We start from the raw sequence: 15,107 nt of genomic DNA on the forward strand, positions 1-15,107 counted from the left end.
CCTGCAGTGGTGTCAAGGAGTGCACTTGGCCTGGCCTAGCTCCATCTGCAGGGCAGGCCGTGCTCCACAAATGCATGCACTTGCAAAACAGTTGAATAAATGCACAAATGACCACTGGGATTCAGGGATGCTAACAGCATCCTCATCTGACACAGGGAGGTTCAGGACCCTGGAGGATGGGCAACATGACACAGATGATTCTGCAGCCTCTGGAGCCTACCATGCCAGGCACCCTGGGCTCTAGTCTGGCTCTGGTTAGGACTATGCTGATTATATCGGCCTCTCTCCCTGCTTAAAATCCTTCCCTGTCTTCCACTGCTTGTTGGAGAAGGGCTACCCAACACATGCTCAAATCCTGCAAAGCCTTCTGTGGTCTGTCCTGTACCAGTCAGGATTCTCCAGAGAAACAGACCAACAGGAAATACGAATATATTACATATACACATATATTAATACATACACAGGGGGAGGGGAGGGGGAGGGGAGGGGAGGGGGGAGGGGAGGGGAGGGGAGGGGGAGGGGAGGGGGAGGGGAGGGGGAGGGGGAGGGGGAGAGAGAATTTATTCTAAGGAAGGTCAGGCAGGCAGACTTGAAATTCAAGCAGGACTTTTATGTTACAGTCAGGAGGCAGAATTCCCTCTTTTCCAGGAAACCTCAGTTTTCTGTTCTTAAGGTCTTCAACGGATTTTATGAGGCCCACCTCCACATTAGAAAGGGTGATCTCCTTTCCTTCAAAAGCCAACTGACTGTAGATGTTGATGCATCTACAAAGTAACTTCACGGCAACATCTAGCTCATGTTTGCCCAAACCACTGGGCACCACAGCGTGGCGGAGTTGACACACGAAATTAACCCTTGCAGTCCCTGCCTGCCTCTCTGGTTCACCTTACAGCAAACTCTGCCTTGACCTCTGGTTCCACCTCCAGTGACCTGACCCCTCCTCGAACGCCCCATGTTCCACTTGGTACGGGGGCAGGTCTTTGCACCCACTGGTTCCTCTCCTCCCTCCCTGTCTAGTTACCTCACATAGATGCTCAGGCCTCTGCTTGAGCATCGCTTCCCTGATACCATCCCCCGCACCCACTGGGGACATCCTTTATGTGAATTTGTGATGATGGGGCAGAACCATGTCTGTTTTGCTCACTAGAGCATCCTTGTACACTAGCGGGCAACAGTAGATGCTCAAGAAGCATCGTCTGTGTGATGAAGACCCCAGAACTCTCCAGGTGCTGTCGCACTGGGCACTGCAGAGCCAAGTGGGAGCTGCGAGGGAGCTGCTTTAAGTGCAGAATGTCCCTGGCGACCTGGCATCGAGGCTCAGAAGATGCGGAATCAAAAGGTTTCACTTCAGAAATGCAGACGCGGCTGTGTGAGAAAGCGCTCTTTGTAGGAAGCCCTTCATGAACACTCTGAACTCCAACGTCGCCTCTAGCCTGCAGCCCAGGCCCCGGAGGGACCCTTTCAGAAGACTGCACTCTTGCCCTGCCAGCCTTAGAACTACTAGAGCATTTCCAGCAGGTCAACCTTTGTGTTGATCTGCATTTAAATGCTCTGTTTCAGCCCCAGCGCAAGCACACGAGGACACAGCTGCCTCACATGAAAATCCACACGGAGCGTTGAATGGATTGTTCCCCATTTCTGTTTCGAGCTTTGTGGTGCTGACGAGGGCCGCACAAAGAATTCTTCGACCTACTGAATGGTGAAGGAGGCGGAGAGCAGCCACCTTCCAGGAGCCCCAACTCCAAGCCAGGAGTCCGACTGGGGGCCTGGGGTGATGCACGGGCAACTCTGGAGTCAGGCAGCTGAGCCTCATATTCAGGTTCCACTAGCTAATAGCTGTGTGACCTTGGGCAAATTAATTACCCTCTCTGAGCTTCTGTTTCCTCATCTGTAAAATGAGGTTGATAATAATCACCACCTTGAAGTGATTATGAAGATTAGATGGGACTTTCTGTGGAAAGCCTTGGAGCGGTGCCTGGCTCTAATACCTTTGAATTATTCAATACAGTTTGAATATATATATACATATGTATATACTTAACCTCTCTGAGCCTGCATTTCATCTGTTTACATGCGCAGATACACTCATACATACACACACATGCACACATCCATCTCCCCACCCCTTCTCAGCGAATTAAACTTAATTTTGTTTTGTAAGTTGGCAGCTCTGCCCGAGATAACTAATGAAGCCAAGGGAGCTGGAAAGCCAGTGTTGGAAGCACTGAATCTGGACTCAGCCAGTGTCCCTGAACAAACGACCTCCAAGCCCCAGTTTTCTGGGCCTGCCAGCTTTCACTTTCTCTGGCGTCTCTTTTCTTGCCTCCCTCTGCCCTCCCCAGATACTCCCTCTCCCCTCCAGGAGGTGGTTTGGGAACAGGGGTGAGGGCTGCCCTCCTTGGCGAGCTCTGGAACCCACGTCTGGCACAGGGAAGCACCATCATTTCCAAAGCAGGAAATCAGGTCTCCTCCCAAAGCCCTGAAGTTTACCTTATAATTATGGCCAATTATCTTTGTCATTTCAATCTGTGTTTCGTGAGCTTTGGGGAAAAGCGTCCGAGGGCCTGTTTTCACGGCATTGTCTTCTCTTTGACACGTGACACTTGGCACTCAGTTAGCCCAGGAAGGAGGCATGTACCTGGGTCATTTCCTGCAGTCCCCACCCCAAGCCCAGCCCAGCCGGGAAAGGGCGTGGAGCTCATCACACTGCTGCTCGTGCACATCTCTGAGGGCACGGCCCCAGCCCAAACCCAGGGCTGACAGACTTTTTAGTGACTATCCCGACTTTTCCTTCTTTCACTTGGGTTGGCAGCCCTTGTTACAGCCTCGCTGAGTGTCAGGAGACGCCGGGAGCTGTAACACATACCCAGGAACCTCTCAGCCATTCTAGACCAGAGCGTGGTCAGCTTCCACCCCATGAAGCACTGGCAGAGCCAGAGGGCGTGTGCTAAGCTGGCCCAGAGGAGGGGGTGTGCCTGGGGTCCGGGCAGAGAGGGCCAGAGTGAGAGGTGGCGGTGGCGTGCCCCGGCCGGGCCCTCTGGGTTTCCGCCAGCCCCTCTCCTGGCTCTGCCCCTCCCAGCACAGGGCCTCAGCTCGGGCAGCCTCCCTCCCTTCCCATCATCCGCTCCTTGCCCTTTAGATTCCAGCTCCACCCCCGCCGCCCTCCCCAGAGCAGCTTTCTCCAATCTTCACATCGAAGTCAAATCTCCCTACTTTCGGATGTCATAGCAACCTTGATTCCTCTTTGTAGCGCTTTTCACAGCTGTCATGTCACATGTGCCTCTGAGATGATCGAGTGAATGTCAACCTCCCCCACGAAACCGTGAGCCCACGCGTGGAGGGGTCATGCCTGTTTTGTGTACCGCTGTCTCTCCAGTGTTAGCAGAGTGCCTGACGCAAGTGGCACCCACCAAATATGTGTTGAGTGAATGAACGGGAGACTGAACGTGGCTCGCATGCCTGTGCCAGTGCGTGGCGCTTACCCGGCCGCAGCTGCGCAGCTCCTGGGACATTCTCGAGAGGACTCCCTGCCTGTGGGACTCTGAGCTTCCCCGGGGGCAGAAATAACGTTTTATCCACAATAGTAAGAGCCCTTCAGGAAGAGAAGGGCCTCTCTTTCATTTAACTGGGAGCTTCTGGGGCAGAAGGAGCCCCTGAGGAGTTAGTGTCAGGAGCTTGGGCTATGGAATAAGAAGGCTCCTGGGTGAAGAGTGAGCAGAACCCAGAACTAAGGTCTCATCTGTAAAATGGGTGTTTTTAAGGTAGAACAGGATCCTATTTGTAGAAGCGCTTGCTAAGCCACAGTGCCTGTGGGCCCATGTTTTGACGATTATCCTGTGCTGTTTCTGGTGTCAGACTGAGGGACTATGTGGGAATCTAGAAGGCACGGCGCAGAGCAGGGGACTGGGGGTGATAGAGAAAACGAGACAACCGCCCTCCCACTTGTACTCTAGATACTCGTCACCTGCCAGGCAGAGGCTTGGGGAGGGGAGCTTCCTGTCCCCGTGTGCAAGCTGCTGCCTGCCCCCTGCTGAGGCTCTGACACCACCTTGCTGGGACCCATTCAGGTAGGGCATCCCCAGGCTGTCTTGCTTGCAGGGGTGAAGTGTGACGGATGCCCGTAGTGGCGGGATTGCGGGGTGTCGGTGGTGGTGGGGGTACTTACAGCTCCGTCACGTCCTTGGGGATGCCTTTGGGGAGGGTGCGGAGCCCCTTGTTGCTGCATCGCACCACCGTCTCCATGCAGGTGCACTGCTCGGGGCAGCGCGGCCCCAGCTGGCAGCTGCTCTCATCATTGCCTGTGGAGAGCCGGGGAGTGAGCATGGCGCAGGGCTGCGAGGCCCATTCCCCGACCCAGCTGCCTGCAGGAAAGGGAAGCTCTCCGCTTCGAGCCAGAAGTGGGAATGAGGAGCTTGCTGGTCTTATCCGTGGTTGGAAGGGAAAGAAGATGCACCTGGGTTGGGGAATAGGGCTGCCCATCTTCTACCACATTTAACATAAAACAAAGACGCTAAAAACTTGATTAACCAGGTGTTAGATATGGAAGAGGTTACTGTTAACCAGATCTGGATAAGCCAAATTGACTGAAGGAGTGGTCAGGGTAGGGACAGGGCCCTATCTACTCCCCTCCTTCTCCCTCTCTCCACACCTCCCACTATACAATCCCCCTGGCGTGGTCAATGTGTCCCCAATCCCCCATTATACCTTAACCTCAGTTAATCTACAAACCAGTTCATCCGTCTCTAGATAACCTAAAGTTGACCAAGTAAAAACTGTGCTGGCTTGAATTTATGCCAACAAATACGCCCTCTGGAATCCTGCAAAGACTTGAATCTTCAGGTATTCGTACTGCCTAGCCAGTGACAGGAATTTCCCAGAAGCTCATCTTGAAGTCTGTTTCTCATGAGCACATACTCTCAGCCTCATGATGATGCAGGCAGGAAAACTTCGGCCCAGGGCTCCCATGTACAGTTGTGTAGGTAGCGTACTGCACAAGGGTGCCCCACCATCTAATGGGCGCCAACCTCACTGTGGATACGGCAGATTAAGATATTTGGTACAACAGTGTCTTCACAGATGGCTGTAAAGTACCTCGTTTTAACGAAAGCAGTACATTATGACAGATTTCTGACTGATGGAGGTCAAATGTCTGTAGAAAGAGGCACCTGTTCTTAATTTGCACGACAGTCATGTGGGCTAGAAGCAGGCCTGCAGAGCCCTCCAGAGCTTGGGCTGCATGCTGAGGGCAGAGGAGAATCAGATCTCGGGGGGTCCTGACCTGCAGTTACCGCCTGCCTGCACCTCTTTTCTCTTGTAGCGTCCTTGTCTTCCCAGGTGTTGCTCCCCTGCCCCGCCCCCAGCCTTCTTACCTTCACAGGTGAAGTCCTGGATGGCCACATCCTGGATGGGAATCTCCTTGAGGAAGAAGGGCTTCTGGCACCGGGGGTTCCCACTTACGATTCGCCTCTTCCTCAACCACTTGCCGAGCCAGGCCAGGTGGCAGTTGCAGTTGAAGGGGTTGGACAGGAGGTTTCTGGGAGGAGAGAAGGGCCCTCTCTGAATGGTTAGCCTCTACCCTGTCCCGTGGGAGCCGGTCCTGGGATCCAGGTCTGCAAGCCTAGGGCCTGGCTCTCCAGGCAGGTCTGCTTCCGGTTCAGGGGAAGGAGAAAGTACGAAGGAGGTAGAAGGTCTGGGAAAAGGAAGGCGGACTCTCTTCTAAAACGCGGTGGCAGTCTTTGCAAGGGTCTCATTCCAGACCTCCGCGGATGGATACAGTCGCCATCCGTCCTCTCCTTTGTTTGATGAGCCCCAGCTGTGTGAACTGCCTCAATTCCTCCCCAGAGATTTTCTTACACTTAGAGCCTTCACGTGTGCTGCTCCTCCCGCCGGGGATGAATTTCTCTACGGTGTGCCTGGGTGGCCCCTCCTCTTCCTTCAGCCCTCAGCTTAAATGACCCCTCCTCAAAGAAGCCCCTCATCTCAAGGGAAATGAAAAGTTCTGCCCTGTCCCGTTCTCCCCCCTCATTCCCCTTCATTTCCTCCACAGTATCCATCCGAGCTGGGAACCCCTCCCTCCTTGGACTCTCAATTCCCGGAGGGGAGGGACCAGGTCTGTCTGTCCTGCTCTGTGTCTCCAGGAGCTAGCAGGACATCGGCATAGGCACTTTATACGAATCTGTCAGATGCAGTGATGGGACAGGTGGAGGGATGAGGGCAGCTATCACTTTCTGAGGGTTTTCTAGAGGACAGGAACTGGGCTGAGCGCTTTATAAATCCATTTTCTCATTCAGACTTGTCACAGCAACCCTAGGAAGGAGGGGCCAGTATTCTCATCTCACAAATGAGGAATTTAAAACTGAGGGAGGTGACAGAAGAGGGCTGGAGAGCCCTTGAGGGGCTGCGGTTTGACATGGCAATTAAGGTCTCGGGAGTCAGTCCTTCCTGGGGTTGATTCTGGCTCTGACACTCAGTAGCTGTGAGAAGGTGGGCAAGTTCCTTCCCCTGTCGGAGCTGGTTCCCTTCATGCTTTGTGACGCTAGCCCTCTTGGCATCGTTCGTGTCTTTGGATTCCCAGTGCAGAGGCATCCAGGAGGGGTGAGAAGTGGGCTGAGATCAACCAACCCACCCATGCTAGTTCTAACCCACTGTCCTCTATCTTCATGTCACTCATTCATTCAACTCAACCACTTATTCAACCATTATATAACGGGCTTAGTGCCAGGCTCAGGTGTAGGCACTGAGGATAGAGGCGTGAACAAAACAGTCATATATCCCCGTACTTCATCCTTCTGGAATGTATGCTCCAGCTGATGGGAGGCAGACAATATGTAATTAACAACAAAAAGTACAGTATGTTAGGAAATGGTCAGTGCTATGGAAAAAATTAGAAGAGCAAGGCTGGAAGAACTGGGGGTGATAGCACAGGGGTGGAATGGGGCTGAGGCAACTGACATTTGAGCAAATAATAGGAGGGGAGGGAGCCAGGGGGAGGGCTTTCCAGGTAGTGGGAACAGCCAGTGCAAAGTTCTAAGGTGGAAGTGGGCCTGGGGCGTGCGCAGAACAGTGAGGTCAGTGGGGCTGGAATGCAAGGAGGTTCTGAGGGGCTAGACGTGGGGCCTTTAGGACGTTCTGTAACTTTGGCTTTTATCGCCAGTGGGGTGGCTGTATGGGAGCATGACCACGGGCAGCAACAGGAGATGCAGCAATGGCCTTTCTCTTCTGTCTTCCCAAGGGTCTTTGGAGAAGGGAAGGGAAGGAAAAATGAACCACCAACTAAGGGTAACAGAGCCCCACAGAAATACTATGAGAAACCGTAAAAGCTAACATGTGCTGAGTACTTCTTATATCTCAGGCCCCTGCTGTGCATTTTACCAATATTGACAAATTCAGTCCTCATGACAATCCTACGAGGTGGATTATGAGAAGGGACAATTCAAGCACAGAGAGATGAAGTAACTCTTCCAAGACACACAGCTAACAGGAGGTAAAGCCAGGATACGGACCCAGAAAATCTGGCTCTAGAGCCCAAAGCTTTCACCATTATTCTAAACAGCCTCCCTTACCAATACAGTGAATATTGTGGGCAGAGATATTCGTCCAGAAAGCTAGATTCTAACTGGTTCTGACACACGTTTAAGCAGTCAGTGACATCAATTTAAAACCCCCGTCACGTCATGTCACCGGCCTGCTTAAAACCTTCTGTGGCTTCCTGATGTGTTTTGGATAAAGACCAAAATGGCCCACGGCAGTCCTGTAGCCTGGCCCTGGTCTCCACCCCAGCCTTGCCCACTCTGTACTATGACCACACTGGACTTTGCTCAGTCCTGCATATCTGCTCTGCTTCAACCTAGCACAGGGCCTCTGCACGTGCTCTTCCCGCCGAAAGAAATACACTTCCTGCTTTCGCAAACAAGCCAACTCCCACTCACCTTCCAGAGCATAGCTCCAGTGTTCCTCGACAAAGCCTATGTTAGGCTCTCATATCACCGTGGACCTCCCTTCTGTGGCAACTCGCTATGCTGTGAGCTCCAGGAAGGAGGGTCCACGTCTGTGAATCCTCAGTAGCAAATGGTGCCTGGCACATGGAGGGAGGCTGCCAAGTGTTTAAGTTGACAGATGGATAGATGACCTTGGGCCAAATATAGTAGGGTGCTGTGAGAGGAGAGGTCTGCAGGAGAGGAGCCCTGAATGAGTGCGGTCCAGGGGGACTTACATGGTGGACAGGGAGACGAGCGTGGTGAAGGCTCCGGGGGTGATGGTGGTGATCCGATTGTCGTAGAGGGACAGCAGCCTCACTGAACTCAGGCCAGCAAAGGTGTCATTGCTCACACAGCTGATGAGGTTACTCCTCAGCATCCTGCAGGGAGAGGGGTGGGGAGAGCGAACACGGGTGTCATCCTTTCCCTCCTATAACTGCCACACTGGTGCGTGTGCGCGTGTGTGTGCGGTGGGATGCTTCTGCCAAATCCAAGCTCAGACCAGTCACGTTGCTGAGGTTTGTCCTGTGACAGCTGGGCCTGGGGCCCCCCTGGGGCCACCTGCAAACGTGTATGCACATTCTGGGCTGCAGACGCTGTATGTACAGTAGAAGCAGGTGTCATGCGTGTGTATGTGTACATATGTATGTCGTATGGTGGTTAGTGTATGTATGTATATTTGGGGAGGAGAGGGAAGAATCAAGATGTGGCTGTGGACAGACATCAGCTTGTGTGTGTGCTTATATGCACATGCTTGTTTGTGTATATCCACATGTTCCATGTGTGTCTATATGTCATCTTCATGTACATGTGTAATGCCTATGTTTGTGTACATGTGTGAGTGTGTGCCTGTTTCTGGTATGAATCTACACCTGTGTATACACTAGGGCTAGTGTCTTTTAGTGTCTGTCTGTGTGTGTGTGTGTGTGTGTGTGTGTGTGTGTGTGTGTGTGTTGGGGGGAGCTTAGCATGCTACGTTCTTTCCCATCCAGGGCTTGGAAATGTCTAATGTCTCTCCGGCTCCAGGATTCAGCAGGCCAGGACAGCACCCGGGCCTAGTCCGCCGCCCGCCAGCCCTCACAGCCCCTCTGATGCCCCTGCTCTCCCATCTCCCCCCCTCTGGCCTTGGCCCAGGCCCTGGGAACTCACAAGGTCTTGAGGCCGCTGAGGCCACGGAACACGCGCCCATGCACCGTTTCCAGCTGGTTCCCTGTCAGCATCAGCTCCTGCAGGCTGGCCGCTCCGTCGAAGGCACCCTCTCTTACCTCCTTGATCCTATTGTTACTCAAGTTTCTGGAAGGAGGGGACAGAACAGGTCAGGACGCAGGGAGGGAGTGGCTGGCCCTGCAGCCAGCTGGGGACTCTGAAGTGCCCCCTGGCCCGAGGACTGGCTGGTGAAGGCTCCACCTTGGGCTTCCCGATGTTTGGTCTTCAGCACCTGTGCCTCAGGAAGCAGGGAGCCCAGCACCCCCACGGGGTGTGGATGGGTGGACTACCTGTGTGAAACAGACTGTGTAGCATTTGAAGTCTTTCAGTACAATTGTCTTTTCAATGCCCCGGGGACTGGCAGGTTTCGAATGGTTCTCAAACTTATTTTCTCTCTTCCACGGATACCCTCACTGAGTAGTGATTCTCAACAGGAGAGCTGGAGGAAAATACAAAACATGCCTGCTCCCTACGGGGTGAGGCATTTGTAGAATCTTCGACGCTTTCACCATCTGAGATCCCTGATATACATGGACCCTTTCCAGTTACTACAGTTTGTGCACTTATTATGTACTAGGCACCACGTGAGGGGTTTGACCAACAGAATCACATCAGATCCTCCAAACAACGCCCATCAGATGGGCATTATTTTTATCATTGTCCCGTTTTACGGATGAGAAGACTGAGGTTCAGAGAGACTCAGTAACCTACCCACAGTCACACAGCTGATAGCACTGGGATCGGAGACCATGCTTTTGGGCCCATAGAAAAGCCTCCAGTGAACCGCTTTTCCCAAGTGAACGTTCCTTTGACGATGTGGATGCCCATCCCTTCTATTACTGCTCTGCAGAATTCAGGATTTGGAACGTGGTGTTTTCCTAAGTGGGCTCGGTCCTTTCAAGTCTCGGTGCTGCCATTTCCAATACTGCCCTCGAGCCCTGAGAGCGGGCTCTCCCCTCCGACCCCCAGCCACCGCGCGGCAGGCTGGATGGGATAACTGAGCAGCAAGCACGTCCTGCAGAACTGTAGGTGCTGCTAGCGGCCGGGGGTCTCCACAGACCACCCAGATGTTCAGGCCTGAAAGGTAGCCCCAGCTGGCTGGCTGGAGCAGAAAGTGATGGAGTTACAGAAGCTGAGGGAAGAATGCAGCTTCCCCAGCAAACATCCTGGGGGGCCTTGTTCTGTGAACAGGAGACCCGTCGGTGGAGACACAGCTGCTAACCGGCTGAGCACCCTGAGCTTGTTAGAACTGAGGGCTCAGGAGAGATGGACCAGCTGGCCCATTGTACTGCTGGACATACTGAGGCCCAGGGAGGGGAGGCCACTGCTCCTGGTCACAGAGCACTGAAAGGGACATAGTGCTCCATGAGTCCCTGGTACTACTGCTTCTCTCAAGTGCCCTCCTCGTGCAGCTCTGGCCTGACTCACGCACCCCTGGGGGTGAAGCCTCCTATAGGGATGGTTCAGAGCAAGTAAAGTTCAACTGGGCACCCAAGGGCTCAATACAGGTTGCCTGCCTGCCCTCTTCCCAAATAGGGACTGGGTGTGCGGGGGTGGCAATGGCCACACCTGTGGGCAGGTGTGGAGGAAACAGTTCCCAGCCTCGCATTGTCTGCTCCCTCTGTGCTCCTGGTCACGGCCTTCCTCGCCTCCCTCCTCCATCCTGCTGAGAAAACAGGTGCAAATACCCCTCAGAATCCCTACCCTGAGATCTGACAGAGCTGGGAGCTTCTCAAACTGGATTTCTGCTCCCTGCCTGACTCTCTTGCAACTCAGCCGGTCATCTTATAAATCCTGGTTAGCCCTGGTCCACAATAACTCGGAAATGAAGGCAATACACAGGGGAGACTGCAAATTACCCCCAAGTTCGACATGGGAGGAGAGAGAAAGACTTTCCCAGCAGCTATAACTCATCCAAATGCTGGAGCTTCTCCTCCAGCTCAAAAGAGTTAGGCTTCTTGGGGAACTGAAGTACATGGGGTGGGCAATGAAGATGAGTTATAGCAGCTATAAGAAGTGGGAGGTTCCCATTTCCTGACATCTTTTTCTTTAAACGAGCAGAATTAACATCACATTACTGTAAGGTTTGCGAACTGGATTTCCTCGGGCTGGGAGAATGGAAAACATAAGGAGCGTGAAGAAAGGGGATAGAATTTTCCAGAAGACCAGGCTGCTGATCTCTCTCCATCCATCAAAGCACCACACAAAACTGCAGGCAGCTTGGGTCGGAGGACAGAGAGACAGCAGCTTGGGGCAAGAGCTCCAGACACAAAAAAAGGGTTTTGTAAGAGCTCCGTCTTATTCTCAGAGCTGTATCTTCCTGCAGATGCCCCCAGATCCCAGGAAACCTCCAAACGCAAAACTAAGGGCACTGAGCCTCTCTCCATTTTTGTCTCTGCAGACCCACCTGAAGGATTACTGCTTCATCATGGCTTTGACTCCAGTGAGGATGGGAATCTCACATCTGAAAGGACCCAGCCTCAGACACGCCCACCCTAGGCCAGGGCTGGCTCAGAGCGGTCCACGGCAGGACAAACCCAGTGCTCGGCCACGCCGCCTCGGCACACTGCTGGGTATATCTTTCAGAAACTGTTCTTATTGTTCCCAAGAAACACCGAGGCCCCTGGAGGCTGGGGGATTCATCTCTGGAAAGCCTGAGTCTGAAGAGGCGAGCCTGGACTTCTTCTAGGTCCCTGTCTCTTCAGGTTTGTAGGACAGCCCATACATAAACTCTGGCAACAGAGAAGCATCTGTAATCCTGTTTAAAAGTCCAGTCCTCAATGGAAATACAGTTGGGAGAGAGCTAAGCGGAGTTTTCTGGAAGCCGAGGATACTGGGTCATGATTGAGCAGCACACTGGCACCCTGTCAGGTCGGGGAGGTCCTGTCTACCTCCCTTATGGACCTCTCCGGCCCCCTGAGGTGGAAATTCTACTTCGAGCTGGGGTTACAAGCTCAAACGTCCACAGGGTCCAGGCAGGTGACTTAAAATTGGAAGCAAGCCCAGTGGGGACGGCAGTGATCAGGAAAGCACGTGGCCCAGCTAGGGGGCAGCCGTTCCTCAGCTCAACTCGACTGGAGCCGTTTGGGAACATGGGCTCCGTTTTGACAGATCCTCTGATCTTCCCAAAGGTGCTAGAAATCCGCATTTATTTTTCCGTGGAAACTCCTGATTTTTAAAAGAGGGCAACTACTTCTTATTAAAAACACAACCATCATGGACCTAGAGTCTGTCATACAGAGTGAAGTAAGTCAGAAAGAGAAAAACAAATACCGTATGCTAACACATATATACGGAATCTAAAAAAAAAAAAAGGTTCTGAAGAACATGAATAAAGACGCAGACGAGGAGAATGGACTTGAGGACACGGGCAGGGGGAAGGGTAAGCTGGGACGAAGTGAGAGAGTGGCATGGACTTATAGACACTACCAAATGTAAACTAGATCGCTAGTGGGAAGCAGCCGCATAGCACAGGGAGATCAGCTGGGTGCTTTGTGACCACCTAGAGGGGTGGGATAGGCAGGGTGGGAGGGAGATGCAAGAGGGAGGAGATATGGGGATATATGTATAGGTATAACTGATTCACTTTGTTATAAAGCAGAAACTAACACACCATTGTAAAGCAATTATACTCCAATAAAGATGGTAAAAAACAAAAACAAAAAAACACAACCACAACCACCAAATCCACCCTTGGGATTTGATTTTGGCTAGAGGGGTGCTAGGTTTCAGCTTCTGCTTGAGATGCTCCTTCAGTGTAAGAAGTGATCTGAAAGTTGGCCCGAGAGAGGCCGTGACCCCACTCTGAGTGGGAGGTCACTTGAAAAGCTACCTTGAGTTACCACAGTCCTAATAACCTTTGTGGGGAACAGCTCACACCTCTTTTTGCATCCCTTAGTGATACTTATGAAATCTCATTATTCCCACATGACAGGAAGGGGCACAGAGGTTCAGAACAGTCTGGAAAGGCACCGCAGAGTCCAAACTCCTGGCCGTGTGTCCACTCCCCTCTGCCTCCGTGCCCTGTCGGGGTGCTGCCGTCCAGACTGTAACCTTAGGGCCCTGGCTCCACAGTCCCTGAGGAAGCTGAGCAGCCTCGGTCACAGGCACTGCCGGCTTTAAGCACCCTGATGGGCAGAATTCCCGCTGACCCATCACCTCATGGGAGTGTAGGGGTGGTGATGGGTCCTAGCAAATAAGGACTGTTTACTTAAAAAGTCTGCCCTATTGGGACACGTGCTTGGTTGGCTGGCACCATGTGTACCTGGATTTAGGCACACACACGTGCACACACGTGCGCTTACTGCCTTCAGGTGGTGCGTGCGCTCCCCAGCTACTCTGCACCGTCACCGCTCCTGGCTTGACTTTTCAACTTGCGCAGGTTACTTCCTGTGTTTCAGCTTCCTCATTTGTAAGATGAAGCAATCTCAAAGCTGTTTTGTTTTTCTTGGTGAGGGGTAGTTGCCTGAATATCAGCAGAGTCTGGCGCACAGAGTAAAGTGTTTAGTGACTGTTTGTCGCCATTATTATTATCGCTGCCTTGCACCCATTCCCTTTCCACAGTGGGTCCTGAAGGCATTTGAGTTTGTAACTCCTGTTTTCAATGTCTAGCCATCTGCTCTGGGTCACTTGACCCAGATGTCCTCTTTCTGTCTTCCAGCACCTTCTCACTGCGGTCCCATGGACAGAGGCCATGTCTTTCCCCTTATCTCTTATACTTACTTCTGGTCCTCATCACACCTTACAAGGAAGGTGGACTTGTTTCTATTGTGAAAGGCCCAGAAAGGCTAAGGGCATTCCTAGGGTCACACAGCAGGCGTGGGGCAGAGCTGAACTCAGAACAAATGCCGGCCTGCCTGTTCTTCCGCCATACCTGGATTTCCAGCTGCTCCCGTGAAGGGAATATCTGACAGCTCTGACCTTCCTTCCAGCATGGCAGACGCTGGGAGGAACTTAGTGACATCTGCCCCTTTTCGCGAGGACTCGGCCTACATTTTGCCACAGTCCCCACCACTCCCTTTTGTGGCTTGGATGCTGAGGCTGGGAGTTGGCTGCGACTCATCATTGCATTTGTGCTGTTGTTTTTGTTGGTGTATAGAAACAGTTCTTCGTACTCAGGTCCCTGTCAAAACTAGGAAGATGAAAGACTCAGAGTGCTTGAGTTTCACCTAAGATGGGAGAGCGCATATTTCTTCATGGAAGCAAAGACTTCCACGATCCTGTTTACATGCCTATTTCCATGTGCATGTAAATTTGTTTTGAGATTAAAAAAAGTAAGCATTTTTGGGGGTTGAATTTAAAAAGCAGGTGATAGGTGATGTCTGTGCTGGGTTCCTGAAGCTAGAGGTGGGCTTGACCACTCGGACAGCCATGAACCTCACCAGGACCCACGTGTGTCCTCCCTCTGCTGCCCCCTCAGTTACAGTGCTCTCCACTGCTCTCAGTTACAGAGTTGTCCCTGAGGTCGTGGCCAAGGTGGCAACTGTGGGCAGGGAGGGAATAGCACTGATGCGATCCAGGTGCTGCCCAGGGCAGGGGAAGGTCTCTCTCCTTCTTGCCTGCAAGGGACTGATGGGTGGAAGAGTGGAGAGCAAAATAAAATAAGGGTTACGGTTAATTCTCATTATTCATCGTGGTTAAGCTCTACAAAGTCACTGGGCAAGATGAATTAGTGAATGCTGAACCACTGCTCCTAGGGGAGCCTCTGGTCACCCTTTTCATTAACCGATCGATACCTAACCTTGTTTGATGCATGTTTCTGTTTAAAGACATCTTACTGAATATATATTGTTGATTTATTTACATTGCGCTCACAGCCAACAGCACTGTAACTCTTGCCTGAACAAAGCTTACGTAACACGTATTTTCTCCGTAAGGCACATCACAGCCTTCCTGTGCTTAGGATCACTAGACAGCCCTCCAGTG

General features: G+C 52.4%; 1 protein-coding gene across 4 annotated transcripts in view; it reads right to left on the reverse strand.

The window, feature by feature from the left end:
- SLIT3 (slit guidance ligand 3) overlaps positions 1 to 15,107 on the reverse strand; it is a 609,805-nt gene that overhangs the window by 71,913 nt on the left and 522,785 nt on the right. For all 4 annotated transcript variants that reach the window (XM_073802786.1, XM_073802783.1, XM_033853549.2 and 1 more), the window contains 4 exons: positions 9,126 to 9,269; positions 8,213 to 8,356; positions 5,370 to 5,533; positions 4,166 to 4,298 (listed from right to left, as the gene is read on the reverse strand). In XM_073802786.1, coding sequence (XP_073658887.1) covers positions 4,166 to 4,298; positions 5,370 to 5,533; positions 8,213 to 8,356; positions 9,126 to 9,269 — 585 coding nt within the window. The remainder of the gene's footprint in view (positions 1 to 4,165; positions 4,299 to 5,369; positions 5,534 to 8,212; positions 8,357 to 9,125; positions 9,270 to 15,107) is intronic.

Source organism: Tursiops truncatus, chromosome 3, assembly GCF_011762595.2.
Source record: "Tursiops truncatus isolate mTurTru1 chromosome 3, mTurTru1.mat.Y, whole genome shotgun sequence".
NCBI classification, from domain to species: domain Eukaryota; kingdom Metazoa; phylum Chordata; class Mammalia; order Artiodactyla; family Delphinidae; genus Tursiops; species Tursiops truncatus.